The sequence below is a fragment of the Diplotaxodon limnothrissa genome, linkage group LG12, assembly GCF_057381915.1.
Source record: "Diplotaxodon limnothrissa isolate DT_005_m linkage group LG12, D_limnothrissa_male_GT1.1, whole genome shotgun sequence".
In the NCBI taxonomy this organism is placed as follows: Eukaryota; Metazoa; Chordata; class Actinopteri; order Cichliformes; family Cichlidae; genus Diplotaxodon; species Diplotaxodon limnothrissa.
In genome coordinates, this window is record NC_140607.1 from 39055441 (window position 1) to 39074766 (window position 19326).

At 46.7% G+C, this 19326-nt stretch overlaps 3 protein-coding genes across 3 annotated transcripts in view; all 3 read left to right on the forward strand.

Annotated features, from left to right (window-relative positions):
• Positions 1-1244: 1244 nt before the first annotated feature.
• Positions 1245-4653, forward strand: srp19 (signal recognition particle 19). The gene is made up of 5 exons (XM_085366935.1): positions 1245-1430; positions 2865-2940; positions 3645-3716; positions 3807-3915; positions 4000-4653. Exons 1-5 carry the CDS (start codon positions 1393-1395, stop codon positions 4128-4130), a joined length of 426 nt encoding a protein of 141 aa, XP_085223061.1. The 5' UTR covers positions 1245-1392; the 3' UTR covers positions 4131-4653.
• Positions 4654-8240: 3587 nt separating this feature from the next.
• On the forward strand, positions 8241-10921 carry rsph14 (radial spoke head 14 homolog). Its single transcript, XM_085366937.1, has 6 exons — positions 8241-8415; positions 8697-8799; positions 9707-9825; positions 10029-10251; positions 10333-10472; positions 10641-10921. The coding sequence occupies exons 1-6, from the start codon at positions 8241-8243 to the stop codon at positions 10919-10921; spliced, it is 1041 nt and encodes a 346-aa protein (XP_085223063.1).
• Positions 10922-14272: 3351 nt separating this feature from the next.
• LOC146621903 (dematin-like) overlaps positions 14273-19326 on the forward strand; it is a 29560-nt gene continuing 24506 nt past the window's right edge. The window contains exon 1 of the mRNA XM_085367625.1: positions 14273-14344. The gene's annotated coding sequence lies outside the window, so the exon portion shown is untranslated. The remainder of the gene's footprint in view (positions 14345-19326) is intronic.

The window sequence follows — 19326 nt, forward strand, 5'->3', positions numbered from 1 at the left end:
ACCAAAGAAGAAGAAGAAAAGAATGAGGAGGGGCTCTAACTGATAATGAACACAACTACAGGCTTGGAGGTCCTAAAAGTCAGGTATAAAAGGAGAAGTTTGGGGGTTTAGAACACATTTTGGGTAATTATAACAATGTGATTTATGACCCTGATACACAGGCAGGGGGAACTGTTCCCTGATGTTCATCAGCAGCTGTTCTCACAGGACAACATCTGCAACATGATTTATAAAATGTGGTCCTGGACATGTAAAGTATTTAAAAAGTAATTAAACAACCCCAGCCTGAAACAAACACAACAATAATACTGAGGGGGAATATTTGTCCTCAGAGGAATTATGTTTTCTTGCAGCACTTTTACGTCCACTGAGATGTTTTCATTGTGTTTTATTGCTTAAAGGAATGGCTGGCTAATAATAAATGTTTATGTAGCTGTAAATGTGATAATATTTACAATTCTTCAGCCATAAAGGAGTGTAGAAAGTGAATGACTGATAACATGTGAAGTGGCTGGCAGAGTGCAGACAGCTGCACATTTACAGTTTTCCTGCATCGCTTTAACAACAATAATAATAATACTAACAACTTTATTTATAAAGCACTTTCAAACAAAGTGCTGAACAGTTACATGGATTCAACAGCCACTTTATTAGGTACATCTGTTCAACTGCTCGTTAATGCAAATATCATTTAATCAGCCTGTAATGAATCAGCAACGTTAAAGCATGTCGACATGGTCAGAACAGCCTGTTAGAGTCAAACTGAGGATGACTGGATGAGGCTCTTGATACGGGCCGAGTATTTCAGACGCTGCTGGACTTTTCCCTGCTGTGGTTTACAGAGAGCGGCCTGAGACAGGAAACATCCAGTGAGGAGCAGTTCTCTGGGTGAAACTGGCTCGTAGAATGAACTCGAGACAGGTGATAGGAAGGCAACAGTAACTCAAACAACCGCTTGTTATACACAAGTTATGCAGATGCGCATCTCTGAAAGCACAACACATCAGACCATGAAGCAGAGTGGCTACAGCAGCAGAAGACCACACTGTGGGCCACACCTGTCAGCTAACAACAAGAAGCTGAGGCTACAGCTCACATGTGACATAAGCCTTAGAGTCTACGGCTTCTTTCTTCACTGACAGGTTTCATATTCATGTCAAAACGGAACTGACAAACAAACAGTAGAGGGCAGCAACATCCCAGCGCTGTGTGTATTCTGCCTAAATACAGAAGCCGAAGAAGAGAAGCGGCTGTTGTCAACAGTGTGGCCGTATGGCTGCGTTATCCTTACGGTAGCCTGTGTGTATGTGAGGTGATACTACAAACATATTAGTGTCCATTACTGAGAGGCTCGGATCAGACGGTGCGTTTAGTCCCCGAGCAGCGACAGCCATGGCTCATCTCACCCAGAACCCCGCGGATAAAGAGCGGTAAGTCCAGGACCCTGGCTAAGCTACAGCTAACAGAGCTAGCCGGTTTCTCGTGCGGACTCTTGTGGAGAATTTTAAACATTTAAGGAAACAATGCATCTACAAACGACACGTGCTTATTTTAAGATGTTGAAGCACTCATGTGGATCCTGGGAGGCTGATCTTCAGTTCGGCATACAGTCCTGCAGCTTTTAACTGAAGCTCCACGGAAAAGGGTTGTTTTAAAGGTTTAAATGTTCACTTCAGAGTCGAACCTCGACGATGAAACGCCGGTGAAACGAGGACATTAGGATAAGCTGACACTGAGTTTTTAAAGGACTTTTAGTGAAATGTCTTTGAGCTGTGTGTAAAGTCACGGGGAACAGAGGGAAAGTTAAATTGCGCATTTTCTACATGAAGTTTGGCCTGTGGTCCTCATCCTTAAGCATGACGTGTGATTAGAAGCTTAAGCTTGATGTTTACAGACCGCCTTATTTTTAAAGCTAAAGGGGCGAAATGTGTCAGAGTCACATTAATGTGCAGAAAGTTTGCTGAACGTTCCGGTTCGGAGAGTTTGATCAGATCTGTGGAGCTTACAGGATGTTTCCCTCCTCAGTCAGAGGAGCTGGTACCACAGAGATCTGAGTGAAGAGCGGAGAAACCAAACTGGAAGACAAAGGTCTCATGTCTTTGTTTTGTTTACAAGCAGACAGACGTTCTTGTAACTTTTAAAGTGCTCTTGAGCAACAGTTCTCCAGAAGGCCTCCATTGTCTTCCCTCATTTTTAGCCCAGTCCTTGTTCCTGCCCGTGTTTATAGTGTGTGTTTGTTAGTTTGTTTTGATGAAGCCTCTGAACTCTGACCTACGAATCACTGAAACGTTAAAAACAGCTCCCAGCTGAAGGCATGAACCCGCGCCGTGCCGACACATAGCAGACCGTTTCTTTAGTCGAGTCTGTGAAAAATGCCAAAAACATCACATTTTGACATAAAATAATATTTTTGATCCAACACGCTGATTCCCAAAGAGCTGATAACGTGGCATATCTCAGCGTGGTGTGGAGCGTTTATTTAGAAGTCTAAAGAAAAACTGTACAGAAGAAGAAGTGTGAGGCCTAAAAAACTCTACAGTGGATCAACAGGATCTGAAAGACCTGACAGAGGCAGGGCGCACTGACAGCTCGCCTCCGTCAGTGCGCCCCAGGCCAGCTGTGGCTACAACGTAGCTGCCATCGCCAGTGTGTGAATGTGTGGATGACTGGATGTAGTGTGAAGTGCTTTGGGGTCCTTAGGGACTGAGTAAAGCGCTGTACAAATGCAGGCCATTTACCATTTTTACCATTTGGTGAGTGATTCCAGCCGAGCGATTATTGGATAAGGAGTTCTTACTTAGCACGCTCGGCTTCATGCATGAGGACGGCCGTCAGTCACTGAGTCGCTGCGTCGTCTGTTTCAGGTTCGTCTGCCTCTATCCCATCTACATCAACAGTAAGAAGACGCTGGCTGAAGGACGAAGGATCTCCGTGGAGAAGGTGACGGTTTAACGTTCATGTGTTTGATGACTACGTACGCTCGTAGCCTGTGTGACATGCTTTCGTAGATGAAAACAGTCGTTTAAGGAAAACGGCATAAAGATCATTAGAGCTCGTGCTGTGCGTCTACAGGAGACGCACGACTGCTGGAAGATTCGTTTTTTTAAATAAGTAAAAATCATGAGGCACAAGTGTTTGTAGCATAACATGGAAAACAGCCTCTGATAAGCCTGAATGATCGTGTTTGATGTTACCTCTGAAACCTGAGCTGTGATCTTTGAACTTAACTCATCTTCTTTTAAAGCATTTTACAGTCGACTGAAACGCGAGATAAAAGTGAAGAAACTCTTGGATTAAAAAAAAAAAAAAAAGACCAGATGGAGAAAAAAACCCTGAAACAAAAAGTTTCACTGTGAAAAGGTTGATTCTGTCCATGAGCAGTGGGCTGGAGGTCAGCTTATCATCAATGATATGCAAATTCTCATGACCATTGATCAAAGATCAGGGTCATTGATCAGCAGCTGTTAATCATCATGATACGTTTCTCCCACTGAAAACATCCAGATGAACAGAATCAACCTTTTGGGATTTCTTTACCTGGATGACTGATCGGGCATCAGGACATCTGCTGCTCGCTCAAATGAACTAAAGTAAAATAAACAGGAAGTGGCGTGCTGAGTGTGAACGTGCTGCTGTGTCTGCAGGCGGTGGAGAATCCGTCCTGCACTGAGATCAGAGACGTGCTGGCGGCTGCAGGGATGAACGTCTACATGGAGGTAACACCTGAGAACGCGCACACACACACACACACACACACACACACTCTGTAAAACACAGCGTGGTCGGACTCTGTGTGTCTCTTCCAGAACAAAATCCACCCCCGGGAGTGGAACAGGGACGGCCAGTTCAAAGGTCGGGTCAGAGTTCAGATTAAGCAGGCGGACGGCAGCCCGTGTCAGGAGAAGTTCAGCTCACGTGAGTGCTTTTATTTTGAAAGGACACTGCTGCACGTAGACGACATTAGCCGAGGTAAAGGTGTGCCGTTTGTGGTGATCGCAGGTAAAGACGTGATGATCTACGTCGCAGAGATGATCCCCAAACTCAAGACTCGGACCCAGAAGAGCGGAGGAGGCGACACCAGCTCTCAGCAGGGAGAGGGAGGGAAGAAGAGCAAGAAGAAGAAGAAATAGACACAAAATGATTTTGGTTTGTCTTTAAATGTTTTTTTGTTGGTTATTGATTTGATTGGATGAGAATCGGATGGAGGCGGGTTTTTGTTCTTCTCTTATTCTGCTTCCAAAATGAAAACCTGAATGTTTTTCATGTTCTCATGTTTCATTTATGTTTGAACTGAGGGCTCCGTTCACCTCGTCCAACAGCTTCACACAATAAACGTTTCATTTTCTCTCCTTTTTTTTGTTGCCTTCGTGTGTCGACCTCAGAACGAATCCAACAGTGACGTCAGCATCGGCGCGTTCTGATGTTTTTCCAGTAATTTCAATACGTGTTTTTCAGGTTTAAGAGAACCTAAGTTCTTTTTTTCCCACAGGTTTGACCAATGACTGTAGAAAACATGGACGACCTAATAGCTCCCAAAAAATGAAGCCCAGACGTCTCTATCGCCCCCTGGTGTCTGACTGCAGTATAGGTCATAAACCCGCCTCCTCCATGTTAGCAGATGGGACTGGGCTCAGACTAAAATAAAGTCCTCAGATAAAGATGCTTCCTTTCATCATCAGTAGTTCTCATCACGCTGATTTGTGTTCAGTGGGCTCTTTTCTCACAGGGTGGATTAGTTTTGACTGTCTTAGCACTTTCTCAGTCTCTGCAGCTCACAGCGGGTAAAATAAGTCTTGAACACGTTACCGGTTTTCTAAATATGTTTGTAAAAGTGATGTTGCAATGAAATTCTCTTTCTGTAACAACTCATCCGGTCGACACATGCAAAGAAACCAAAGCAGAGAGAGGTTATGTGTAATAATGAGAAATGTCACAGGAGAAGAGTTGAACACATGAGGAGGACGGAGGTCGTGACCCCAGCTGACATCAGCTGGTTCAGTCCCAGCGGACGGCCGACACAGAGGTGTGTCACACTGTGAGGTGAATGTTAACTGGTAACCACTCAAAGCATAGAAGAGCGCACTTGTGTGAATGAGGGTCCGGAGTCCAAACCTCGTCCAGCATTTACAGCACAGACGTTTGTCTGTGAAGGTTCTCAGTCATCCAGGTCATCATAGTCTAAGGAGCTTGGAAAGAAAAGCGTCTGGACTTCTTTGGGTTGCTTGAAGACCCTACACCACCGGGCAGAACATGTTCCCTCTAAGCCTGAAGGGGAAAAGAAGGAACACACACATGTGAAGGAAGCACTCAAAACATGGTTATCGTAATTGGGCGTTCTTAAAGTCAGCAAAGATGCACCGAAAAGAAGATCAGACACCAGCGAGGGAGGATAAGAAGGACAGATGCAACAACATTGTCATCCCCTATGTAGTCGGTGTATCAGAGAAACTCAGGAGCGTTTTCTCCAAGCATGACATCCCAGTGCACTTCTTTCATAAACTGTTTATGCTGAGTCTGAGTCTGCAGAGGGTCCCAGTGATGTGGAAGACATCATGCCTCGTCCCTGTACCAAAGACGCCACGTCCCAGTGGCCCCCAGGATTACAGGCTCGTGGCACTGACCTCCCACATCATGAAGACCCTGGAAAGGCTCATCCTGGACCAGCTGCGACCCATAGTAAGACCACATCTGGATCAGCCTCGTCTCGGAACTGAGGACGCCATCATCTACCTGCTCAATCGTGTCTACACCCATCTGGACCAGCCGGCGAGGACTGTGAGGGTCATGTTTGTTGACTTTCCCAGTACTTTCAACACCATCAGGCCGACCCTCCTGGGTGATAAGTTAGCAGCGATGCAGGTGGATGCTTCTCTGGTGTCCTGGATTGTTGATTACCTGACAGGAAGACCACAATATGTACGTCTCCCACAGTGTGTGTCTGACAAGGTGATCAGCAACACAGGGGCACCACAGGGGACTGTCCTCTCCCCCTTCCTCTTCACCCTCTACACCACAGACTTCAGCCACTGCACAGAGACCTCCATCTTCAGAAGTTTTCTGATGACTCTGCGGTGGTTGGATGCATCAGCAGGGATGATGAGACAGAGTACCGGGCTGTGGTCGACTCCTTTGTCACGTGGTGTGAGCAGAATCATCTGCAGCTCAACGTGGCAAAGACCAAGGAACTGATCGTGGACTTCAGGAAGACCAGGAAACACTTGACCCCTGTTTCAATCCAGGGGGTCAGTGTGGACATTGTGGAGGACTATAAATACCTTGGAGTTCACATTGACAATAAACTGGACTGGGCTAAAAACACCACAGCACTTTACAGGAAGGGCCAGAGTCGTCTCTATTTTTTGAGGCGACTGAGGTCCTTCAACATCTGCCAGAAAATGCTGAGGATTTTCTATGAGTCTGTTGTGGCCAGTGCGATCCTCTATGCTGTTGCATGCTGGGGGAGCAGGCTGAGGGTCGCAGATGGCAACAGACTTAATAAACTGATCCGTAAGGCCAGCAATGTTGTGGGGATGGAGCTGGACTCCCTCAAGGTGGTGTCGGAGAGGCGGATGCTGTCCAAGATAAAGACAATGTTGGATAACACCTCCCACCCACTCCATGACATGCTGGTCAGTCACAGGAGCACGTTCAGTGAGAGACTGAGATTACCGAAAAGCACCACTGAACGACACAGGAAATCTTTCCTGCCTGTGGCTCCCTGTACAACGCATCCACTTAACACACTGTTTGCTGCTACAGCTACATGTTTCTTTTTCAGCTATTTATTAATAAGTGACTTTTATGCTATTCTTAGTTAGTGTATTGTCTGTCTTGTTAATGTTTGTTTATAATGGAGCACTGTAACAAAAAATAATTTCCCCCATGGATCAGTAAAGTATTCTGATTCTGACACTTCAGACCCAGCAACACACTCAGACACAAACTGGTTCATCACAAAGACAAAACCCCAAAACACAGACTTAACAATGTGGTGTTTGCTGTACAGTGCAGCGAGGAATGCTCAGACCTCTACATCGGAGAGACCAAACAGCCACTTCACAAGCGCATGGCACAACACAGAAGAGCCACCTCCACAGGACAAGACTCAGCAGTCCATCTGCATCTTAAGGATAAAGGACACTCTTTCGAGGATGCCAATGTTCACATTTTGGACAGAGAGGACAGATGGTTTGAAAGAGGAGTGAAAGAAGCATCTATGTCCACTGCGAGCGACCATCTTTGAACAGAGGCGGGGCTTACGACACCAACTCTCTGCCATCTATAATCCAGTTTTGAGATCCTTCCCAGACGCCTTAACGCCCACTCACATCCTGGGCCATCTGACCTCAGGAATTCGCATGATAAGGTGGGGCCAGGTTTCACAATGAGCTCACCCGAAACTCTGGCTGATTGGGACCCACGCCCAGTTTCACACCTTGGCTCAGGCGATTAGAGGATCATCAGGGGGTCCTTTTGTCCCTCTGTGGGGGGACACTCCCACTAGGTTTATATCTGGGACTCTCCACCATTTGACCTTAGAACTGAAGAAGCTTCTCAGATGAGAGGTGAAACGTCTTCAAGTAACTTAAAGAAGTCCAGACGCTTTTCTTTCCAAGCTCCTTAGACCAAACAGCACAGAAGCTACACCGGGACCCTCACTGGATGGTTTCCGTGGCAGTAGCTCCTTCGGGTGTCGCTTCCGCTTTATTTTTTGCGATTGTTTGATTTGATGATTGTGTTTCTATTCGATTTAAACAAACGATCACGGAATAACAGGACCAGTCAGGAGGTCACCAAGGACCACAGCCACCCGTCATATTTCTTTTCAAGACTTTCTTATTTAATCACTAGTGTACATATATTTATAGATACATATATATATTTAGTCATCTTTTCTCTTTTGCCACGTCTCTCTAATATTTTGCTCCTTACTATTTTTCTATTTTCTTTATTATTTTATTATATTTTCTCCTACTGTATCATGTTGCTGAGTGACTGCTGCTCGTCAAACACATTTCATTTCAATGTTGACCCTGTGCTAACTTGCATATGACATATAAAACTGAAAACTGAGGTTTCCATAAGTCCTACAGGCCTGAAACGCATCACCACAGTGGCCTGATGTTTATATGCGGTTACTAGGCAACAGGTGAGCGTTGATCGGCTGACCAGCGGACCCGGTGTGCTCCTGATCGATTAACCTGCCCCCTCTCTCACCTCTACGCGGAGTTTCGTCCCGGATGGCCGGGGCGCTCACGGACCCGACCCGGGCTCCGGTGGCCTTCGGGCGGCGGGCCGTGCCGCAGCTGTTCGGGGAGCTGCTGCGGGCCGGGGCTGCGGCGAGGCTCCGGGCTCTGACGTCACTCTGCGACCTGGTGCACGAGCCGGAGCGACTGTACCAGGCTGTTACCGGAGGTAAGAGCTCAGAGGGTCACCGTAAGGTCCGCCCTCTGCACAGGGAGGACAGGTGTGCAGTTCAGGGGAAATCAGGGAGAGAAGGGAGGAGCCGTGACACTGTGCTGGACATCCCTGCTTTTGAAAACTATAAAACATAACCTGAGGACTTCAGGTGTTTCACTAGCTGTTATTGGCGTGTTTGAAGGTGGGACTTGGGGTGGCACCGGCCCACTCTGAAGTCTGCTGTGACTAAAATGGAGGAAAGTTGGGAAAAGTACAAACTGGTTCTTCTTCTGCAGGTTTTCTGAAGCAGCTGAAGGTTTTGTTCAGGGATGAAGATCCATCAGTCAGAGCAAAAACCTGTGAGCTTCTTCACCTGCTGACCTCTCACAGCATCGGCAGGTACGTGCACCGAGACAAACAGGCACAGCACCGGGAGGAAGACGGGGTCATCGGGTCATTCTGTTTAAAACGGAAAAGCAGGAAAGCAAAACACTCACAATTGCAATAAAGAGGCAAACAGATCAAACAACCACATAATGCAAAACAACAGATACACAAAAATGACAACCAAAAACTAGCAAAACTAGTAAATAAAGCTTCTCGTGTCTTTAAGACAAACGTGTTTGGAGTCGATCACAGACCAAAGATCCGCTCAAACACTCGAGTTCATCACGAAGAAGCAAACAGAATCTTGTTTTGGAGTTTTTCAGACAGGAGAGAAAATGTTGAGCCTGAAAAGTTGACAAACGGCTGTTCTGGAAAACAGGATGCGACGTGTGAGCAGAATGAAAGAACGATGAAGAGAAAATCTGAACTGCTGGGCTCTCAGTTTCTGCTGTGCTGCGGCCCCACCAGCAGGTGGCGCTGTGTCCCAGCTGTGAGGTCCAGGTGAAGCTGAAGCTTGGCTCCTCTTTGTGTTATGGAGCTTTTAAACATGACATTGAAATAAATGTCCGACACAAATGAACAAACACTTTTTAAAATTATTTGACAATAAATAAACCACCAAATTACACAAAATACTTTTTTTATTAACGCTGTGAAATAACTTTTCAATTTTATTTAATAACCTATTAAAAACAAAGAATTTACCTTTTTTAAAATTATTACGATAAATAAAGCATCACATAAGAGCTAAATCATGAGAGTTGCGTCTGCCTGTGGAACATTAACTAGCAGAGTTTCTTTTATAAATTTAGGATATTTGTTGGGATCCGTTTGTGTCATTTTTTGAATCTTTCTGAAAGTTCAGGAGCTTTAAAGCTGTTCAGGGTTCATGTGTGTGTCCTGTCGCCTCCTCCTGCAGGCAGGCCGTCCTCGCCTCCTCCCTGCTCCCTCCTCTCTGTCAGCTGTTGGACGACTCCTCGTTCTCCTGCAGGAGGAACGTCCACCGAGTGCTGAGCCGCCTCGCTCTGCTGCCTGCAGGTAAGCTCGGATTCTCAGCATCAACCTAACCCTAACCCTGAACTCAAACCTGGAGTTTAATGATTGAGGACTAAGCTGATGTTTGAGGGGTCAGGGGGCGTGTCCTCAGGGCAGCAGGTCACATGCTGCAGCACTCGTACGTCTGTGGGCGTTCATGAGGACAGTTCAGGGCTTAATTGTGGGTTTTCCATGCCGCCCTGCAGGAGCAGAGGCTCTCCTTTCTCTGGTGCCTAAACTGATGCTGAAACTCACAAAGGAGGAAGATGAGGAGGTGCAGTTGCTGCTCCTCTCCACCCTCACCCACTGCTCCAGGCTGGACGCCCTGCCGGGGTTGGCCTCCGATGGCGTCTCACTGCTGGGACGCAAACTGTCCCACCGATCCTCGATCATCCGCCGAGAGGCGGCCGCAGCAATGATGGCACTCAGGTAGATCAGCTCGCTCTGATCCAGGCTGTGCTTTTGTTTCCTCGCCGTGCGCTGGTTTAACCGACTGTTTGCTGGTTACAGCGTTCCCATGGACGGGAAGCGACAGGTCTGCGAGGATGCCGAGGTCCTTCCTGTCCTCGTCGGTCTTCTACGGGACAAAGACGTGGAGGTTCAAGCCAACGCTGCAGGAGTCATCATGAACACCGTCATCATCACCACCGGTACAAACGCACACACCGGCTTCCACAACCCTCAACTCAGAAACTCCAAACTTTGAATCAGGATCAGTTTAAGTAAAATCGGTTTTTACATCCACGATCAGTCTGAAGGTATCGACCCAGCTTCAGTTTAGTTCCATGTTTCAAACACAGAAGTATCTGTGACTGCAGGTAAGCAGCGGTGCCTGGACCTGGACGTCCTCCCCGTCCTCCTCGGCCTGCTGTCTGAGAAGCACGGGGACGATGACGAGGAGGAGATGAAGAAGAGGAGGAAGGCCCTCATCATGTACGTCCTTCGTGCGCTCACCTCATTGGCTGAGGCTCCTAACGGCCGCCGCCTCCTCCTGGAGCAGCTCCCCCTGCTGGAGAAGAAGGCTGAGGCTGCGGAGGCGGACCAGGACATCCGGCGGGCCACTCAGACCGCCATCCAGGTCATCACCTGGACTCCATGACCTCTGACCTCCAGAGGTCTCATGGAGTAAGAAAATAAAAAAGCAAAACTCATCACACATTTTCTGATGTCATTGTTAAACATCACATGACCAGCCCAATCAAATCTGGGTGCATCATGGGATATTTCTATAAATGTGTTATAAGAGTAGGTTGTTTACTTTAACTGCTGAGGACATTTACTCTAAAGTGTTGTGCTCATGAATGCCAGCATGTGTTCACTGTGTTTTCTGAATGTAGAGCTTAAACCTGCATTTGTTCTAATGTCCAGCAGGGGGCGACACCTCCGGCTGAGTAAAGAAGTCTGACGTATATCGTTAATGTCCGTGAATGTTACAGATTTGTAAGCGATGTGTTTTAGTGGGAACTATGTTTACTGTCTGTCCAATAGAGAGGCGTTACCACGGCAACTAAGAAGGGGACAAAGCTTCAACAGGCGTCGCGTTTTAACCCGAACTAAAGTCTTACTAACATTAACCAAGTGACACCGTTTAAATGTATTTGAAAAACGAGAAATAAAAAACGTCTCTCACACACGCAATGACATCACCAACACCTCCCAACTCCAAATTTGAACTTTTGTTTTATAAGAGGCGTGGCTACATGGGCGTGAATCAGTACATGCGGGTGAAACGCCGTGTTCAGGGACATGAAATAATGTTCGGAAATTTTGATGGACTCTTAAAAAATAATCACATCATCACATCTCACAGGTGTAGGCCGCACAGCTCATCAGTGCAGAGTACTGCCCCTCAGCAGGCTTCCTGAAGTCATCCAATCAGAAGACAGGGGGCTTAAATTGTGAGTGAGGTGTTAAAGAGACAGAAGCTAAAGCAGCTTATTTCAGACAGCTCCATGAAAGCTCAGATAAAGGATTACTTTGAACTGTTATTCATGGAAAGCCACTTTAGTCATCTCCAGAACACATTTAGAAGAACAGCGGACGTGAAATGAGCAAAATACGCCCACTTTCTACTTAACCTGAAAGGTTTAGGTACAAGTACGTCCCCCAGTGTCCCAAATGTAAAGTTTAAATATAATCTGACCTGACCTGTGCAGCGTGTTTCGGATACAAATCAAACTAATTCAGTTTTTAGTCTAAAACAAAGTCATTGATGACAGACTTTATATAAAACCTCTTTGATTTAACTATTGTAGTTTAAATAAATATTTAATATTTAAGTGATATTCAGTATTCTGTATTAGCATTATTAGCAGATGAGCAGGGTGATGCACACTCTAGAAAACAACCAGAGACGTCTGTGACCCCCTCAGGGTCACGCACCAGTGTTTGAGCCCCTGTGAGCGGGATCGCCTTGTTCGTACTGAATGGCGTTTCCTCTCAGACCTGCTGCTCTGAACAAAACTGAGAGCCTGACGCTGCAGGTGGTGACATGAAGCCAAACAAACTGCATGAACGAAACAAAAGAGGGAGCCGGAGAGGCCAGCGCTGTTCAAAAGTGTGAAACATGAGTCTGCGCAAGGAAACGTGATTTATATCAGACGAGTTTCCAATGTCTGTCCCTTTATACATAAGAAAATAGCTGAGAACAGAACAAACACAACAGCAGATTATTGACACACTAAGACTGTCTCAGGTCGTCTGTACAGGGAGCTCAGTCAGGTCCAAATAATGGGCGACACGCACTTTAACAAAAATATACAAATGTGTTAAATATAAAGAAGGAAAAATTAATCATAATTAACTGTAATTGATGTGCTGCATAAACAGAGAGAGGGCAGAGACTGACACAGGGAGGCTGGACAGGTGCTCACCGTCACTGACTCCGCCTACCAGGAACCTGCAAGACGACACAGAGGGACAAACACGCATTGCACTAGAACGTGGCAGTGTGGTCAAACAAACACATTAATATCACAAAGATGGAGCATGTGGAGGTTGGTGGCGGCACGGACGGTACTATCCTCAGCAAACACGCTGTGAACGCCTCAAAAATGAAGGACGGAGCTTCAGCCTGAATGGATCACATGATGAACTCTGCACCAATAGCAGACAAGTGCCATGACGCTGGACGTTGATATTATGGATATGTAACTGGCAGTGATGGGAATAACAGTGTTACAAGTAACAGCGTTACTAACGCCGTTATTTTTTTCAGTAACTACTAATCTAGCTAATTACTATTCCTGTCGTTACAACGCCGTTACCGTTACTAACAAGAAAATGTGGTCGCGTTACTATTTTTCAACAAACAGACGGTTGAAGCTGTGTTCAGCTTACAGCATCTTATATCAGCTGCAGGAAGTAGCTGTAAGTAATCTGAGCGCTACAGCTTTAAGCAGCTGTGCTCCCGCAGACGGTGATCACGATCACTGTCTAGCACAACACCTGGAGCTCAGGGGGTAAAACAATCACATACGTGTGTTTTTTTCCTCAATAGTTTTGTCACGTTTATGAGGCGACTGCTGTCTCCAGGTAGAAATAGGTCTGACACACCTGCTGCTGTCAGACCTGCAGGCTGTGATGTTTCCTTTATAGTGGACAGAAATTATTTTTTTGGAGTGGCATAAATAATTTGTGTGACATCTTATTGAAGAACAGCTGATTGTTCTGTAAGTAGTTTGAAGAAATTGTTTAAAAAAGGTAAATGGCTGCAAATAACTTTGTTGTTTGCAAAACTTGAGCATATGATTTTAAAATTGACAATTTATATTTGTTATGAAATATGATTCATTAAACATGTTTGTCGTTGTTACAGTAAAAATATAACTTTTTCTACTCGCATTTTATGTTTTTTTTAGATCAATTATGTTAATACAGTAGTCAAAATGAAAACATGACTGTAAATTCAGACACGTGAGGTTGTGCTGAAAAGGATGAGACCAAACAAGGCAAATAAACAGTTTTGAGACTTTAATGAGTTTCTTAAAGTAATAGACACACCCAACCCGACCCCCAGTACAGCTGACAGTCGCCTCACAGCTGGGGAGCTCTTACTGACTGAGTTTGGGGACAGACTATCCAATCAGGAGCCCCCTTTAAGCTCAAAGGGTGGTCCCTTTCTTCTCCTCTCGTTGGCTCCGGTTGCTTCGAAGCTCGTTCATGCGTTGATCCACAGCCTCCGCTGGCTGTGATGAAACTCCCAGTTTTTTCTTTCTAGTTCAGCAGAAGCCACTGCCACACACACACACACACACACACACACACACACACACACACACAGGTTGGCTCTGCTTTGTGCCACCTCGCTTTAAAAACGCTGCATACGCCCCTGCACAGGCATGTTGCAGAGTTATGTTTAACCCCCCCGCTGCTGTGAATGGACCAGTCCAGAGAGAGAGAGTGGTAGAGAGACTTAGAGGGGTAGTGGGCAGAGATAGTGAGAGGCGCAGTGCCGCTATCACCCAGAGCAGGTGGTGACGAGCTGCTGGATGTTTCTGACCAGCAGCGCTGACGCTCGCAGGTAAGATTCACCTTCGTGCTTGCCGTGACGAGTTACACGCTGTGATCGTGGGAGTTTCAGTGCTTCCTCCTGAGCAGCAGCTGTTTCAGCCTCAGCGTGAAGCTGATCCTGAGAGTCCGAGTCGCTCTCAGAGCTCAGGCGGATGCTGTTGGGTTAAAATGCGGAGTTTTTAGCGGGACGTTGGCCAGCTCTCTCGACGGTTGAGGTCGACCTTGTCCGGGGGAGCAGCCGCTGATCACGCCGGGCTGCGGTGCGCGTCCGCCGGACACAGAGACAAGCTCCTCCCGGTGTTCAGTTATCTTTAAAGTCAGTATGATGAATACTGATGATGATGATGATGATGACGGTGTGAAATTATGTAAGAGGCTGCTGGAGAGCGAGCACGCGGAGGAGAGGAGGAGGAGGGTTTATGTAACACTCCTCCTCATCCAGCATCGCTCCGCCGGCCGGCCTCCACCCTGAAGTCCTCCACACATCCCTGTCTTCTCCTCTCTGAGCTTCTGCAACTTTCTTCTCACCAGAGACTCAAAAGTGTTTCTATTCGTTTCTCTGATTTATGTCTCCGGGATTTCTCACTTCTGCTGGTTTGTTCCCACTGGTTTTGGTTTATTCACGTGTCTTTATCTTTGCTCTGTCTCCGTGTCTCCTGATCTGTCTCGTCTTGTATTTCTTCTGTTCCTTCCTGTCCTCTTGTCCAGCTGGATTTCTCTACATGTCCGGTCTCATTCCTGTGGTTTGCTCTCTGGATCTCAGCTTCTATCAGTTTCTCTTGATTGATCCTGATCGGTTTATGTCGCTCCTTTATCTCAGTTTTTATCTCTGGTGATTTCTCTTCTTCTTTATCCTCAAAGCCAGATTCTGTCTCGGTCTTTATAAATCTGTCAGTGAGGTCACCCCACACAGTATCTCAGTTTATCTGTGTCTCCGCATGTCTTTCTGTTTCTGGCTGTACCTTTACCTCCCTCCATGTCTCTCTGTCCACATTTTAATCTGTTTTCACGCTCGATGGCTCGTGTGTGTGTTTCTGCAGTAAGAACTCAGCGATCGCCGCCTTCAGCCTCTGAGTACATATTCATATTCATCTGTGTTTACACAGCCTGGTCTCTAAGAAATCACCATGGCAACTACAAAACGCTAACAGTAAGGCTTCAACATGCAACCAATCGGTGACCTCGCCTTAGCTATGTCCATCTTTTATGTACAGTCTTTAAGACGGAGGACAGACCTGAGGAGGTGCGTTTGATTGTGGAGGTGGAGTGTCCCTGTGTCTGTTCATGTGCAGAACGATGATGGATGACTGTTTGATCACGTGACCTCAGCAGAGGTGTGGGAAAGACGCGTAGTCATGGAAACAACAGGAAAACAGATAGATGGATTTGAAGCGACTTGTTTAAAATCTGAGCTTTTTTAACTGTGTGTGATGCTGAATCTAGCAGTGGTGAGGTTAAAGGTCAGAGGTCACAGCGCGCTGACGTGTCCGGCCCTCGCTGAACAGAGTGTGTGATGTAAACTGCATCAGCTCTCTGTGCTGCTGTGAATGATGAGCCTGCAGTCCTGAGAGAGCAGGAAAACACTGTGTGTGTGTGCGTGTGTGTGTGTGTGTGTGCGCGTGTGTGCGCGTGTGTGTGTGTGTGCGTGTGTGTGTGTGCGCGTGTGTGTGCGCGCGTGTGTGTGCGCGCGTGTGTGTGCGCGCGTGTGTGTGTGTGCGTGTGTGTGTGTGCGTGTGTGTGTGCGTGTGTGTGTGCGCGTGTGTGTGTGTGCGTGTGTGTGTGTGCAGACCTCTGAGGGCTTCGTGAGGAGCTTCAAACCTGATGTTTGAAGCTCTGAGTTAAAGTGATGTTTGGGGTGTTTTGCACGCGTCTGAAATCCGAGCGCTCGTGTTTGCTGTGTCAGCGTGATCATCAGGGTCAGTGGGCGTGGGGAAGGTTCATTCACGGTGTGTCTGTTTACACCGTTCTTTGGCTACATGGAGTGAAGGATTCTGGGTAAGCAATAATATGACGTGGTCTCTGTAGAGCTCCAAAGAAACAACAGCACATGGCCTGACTGTGATGACTGCATGTGATGTGCAGGCTGGATTCTGATTGGTTTAAAAGTGAAACATGAAGAATCACCTTTTGTTTATTTTGAGTTCAAGCACCATCAGTGTTTCTTTAGCTCCTGTCAATGAAAATCATTCACATGTCAGAGTTTCTGTCAGGGTTCAAACCTGGTGTCTCTGATGTCACATGTGCAGAGCTTCAGGCTGCTCTGAAGAAGCTTCCAGTGTTCTTCAGCTGACCTTTTGCATATGAATCTAAACACAATTAAAATCCTCTGAATGCTGCTTTTCACTTGCCCTGCTGGATGTTTGCAGGAAGAGGGATCTGCATGAGGTGGCAACATATTACGGGATCAGTGTCTCCACTGGTCTACGCAAAGCGGAGCTGAAGGCCGCTCTGGTGTCTGGGTTATTGGAGAAGGGGGTGGTTGTAAGTAGTGATGGGCAGATGAAGCTTCATGAAGCACTGAAGCTTTTCATCCAATTGGTTCACCCCAGCGCGAAGCTTCATGAAGCTTCATTTGCTCTAGCAGGACACCTACTGGACGTAAAAATATTAGTTGGCATGAATTTGAAGAGTGTGGCCGTTTGCACACAGCCTGTAAATGTCAACAACAAAAGGAGTGTGTAAAACATGTATATTGTAGTGATGGCAGTATACTGTGTATATTTATAGTGGCAGTATGGAAAATGATTATTTGGAAATGCTTGAAATGGAAACGATCATTTACTGTGAGGTGAGGTGTGGTTGGGGTGTGGACAGTGGTTGTGCTTTTGTAACGTTGAGGTATGGACAGCTACACACTGAGGCCTCAGTCCTGCCCATATTTTATTCAGTAAAAACTAAATTTTCACTGCTTCTATAACCTTTAGTGGGGAGAACATAGCTAGGATTTAATGATTTAACAAATCTTTTGAATCCTTTGTCCTCCACAATGCTAAATAGCTGGGAGTCCTCAATCACCATGCTGACCAGGTCTTCATCTATTTGAGATTGTTCTCCTGAGGAAAGACAATAAAGATAAAGCACAAATATAAATATCACACACGTAACTTATTACAGTTGTATAATATTGTTATATCATTTAGTAACATTACTGCATGCTATATTATCATTGCATTTGATGGCTCACCTGGTCTTGCTCCACGATCGGTGTCCCCCTTATTCTCATGCAAAGCTCTGTAGTGCCTAAGCATGGATGAGGTGTTGCTGTTATATCCCAGCTCCCTGGCACATAGCAAACACTTCACCTTGTACAAAAGTAAAGACAGCTTAACATAAGTTTTATTGCACCATCAGTATCATGAAAATACATCTTCTGTAGAAATTTACATACCTTGTTGGGAAGAATAAGATCAAAATGTTCCCACACAGGGGAGGACATCCTCCTCTTCTTAGCTGGCTCCATTCTCTCCTGACTTTCTCTCCTCACTCTCATAAACCTCCAAACTGTCTCCAAACTCTCACTAACAACTCTCCATCAAACACCCACATTTTGAATGAAGTCTGAGGGGTTTATATCGCTGTCATAGCTCGTGGCAAAGTTCGAACCACTTCATGAACCAGTCACGTGGTACAGCCGGGCAGCGAGGCTTCGGACGTCATCATTTTCAGCTCCTCCCATAAATGAAGCAAGCCTCGATACGCGCATCGACACAAGCTTCGAAGCCTCGATACAGAACGTCACATCACTAGTTGTAAGGCGAGAACCCCCGAGCACACCCGGTCCGGCTGGACGAAGTGCAGCGCCTCAGGTTCCAAGCCAGGCCGTAGATCTGTCAGTGTCTACACCTGTGGGCCAGGGGCTGCCCGAGGGCGGGCCAATGACGCTGCCCCGTTTTGATCTGCTCTCCACCCAGTCATCAGAGGGTTCTAAGCAGGATGCTAGGCTCAAAGTCCATCTGGCTCGTCTCCAGCTGGAAAAGGAGGGGCTTGAGAGAGAGTTCCAGCTGAAAAGGGAGATAGAGCTTAGGCGTTTGGACGCGGAACTGGCTAGGGCTAGGGAGGTTGAGCTGAAGAAGGTGGAGGCGAAGACTAAGGTCAAGCTACGACAGCTGGAACTCCAGCAGGCCTCCTCCCCTCCTGTGGCGGCTTTGCTGTCACAGACAGAGGTACAGTTTGATGTAGGAATGAATAGTCGTCTGGTCCCTGTATTTTGTGACACGGAGGTGGAGATTTATTTTGAATCATTTGAGCGGATAGCGACAGCCTTGCGTTGGCCGCGGGATGCGTTGGTCATCCTGCTGCAGTGCAAGCTGGTGGGCAAGGCACAAGAAGTTTGTTCCTCGTTGTCCGCTGAGTGCAGTTTGGATTACGACAAACTGAAAAGTGCAATCCTGTTGGCCTACGAACTAGTCCCCGAGGCTTATAGGCAGCGATTTCGGGGGTTGGAAAAAGCTGCAGGGTCAATCCTTCCTGGATTTTGCGAGGGAAAAGAGTGTCCTCTTTGGCCGAAGGTGTATGGCCTGTAAATCTGCAGACCTAGTTTCGGTACGGGAGTTAATTCTCATTGAGGAATTTAAAAACTGCATCTCCGAGCGGATGGCGGTATATCTGAATGAACAGAAAGTCTCCACTTTGCAGCAGGCCGCGACACTGGCTGACGAGTTCGCACTCGTCCATAAAGCCAGTGTCGTTAAGCAAGAGCGACGCGACACACTAGCGAAGGCTAGCGGTGCTAGTGGTGAACAAGGCACGAGGGGGGAGGTGTCTGGGCCTCGTCCCAGGTCAGACCGGAAATGTTTTTACTGTTTTAAATCTGGCCATTTAGTAGCAAATTGTAAGACCTACAAACAGAAACAGTCAGTCTCGAGGGCTGGAGTGTGCCTGCTAACGAAGCTAATGCAGGCATGGTTTCAAGATCCAGAATAAAGCTGTTTCTTTTGCCACAAGCCTGGCCACCTGATTGCTCACTGTTCAAAAGCAAAATCGATCTGCTTT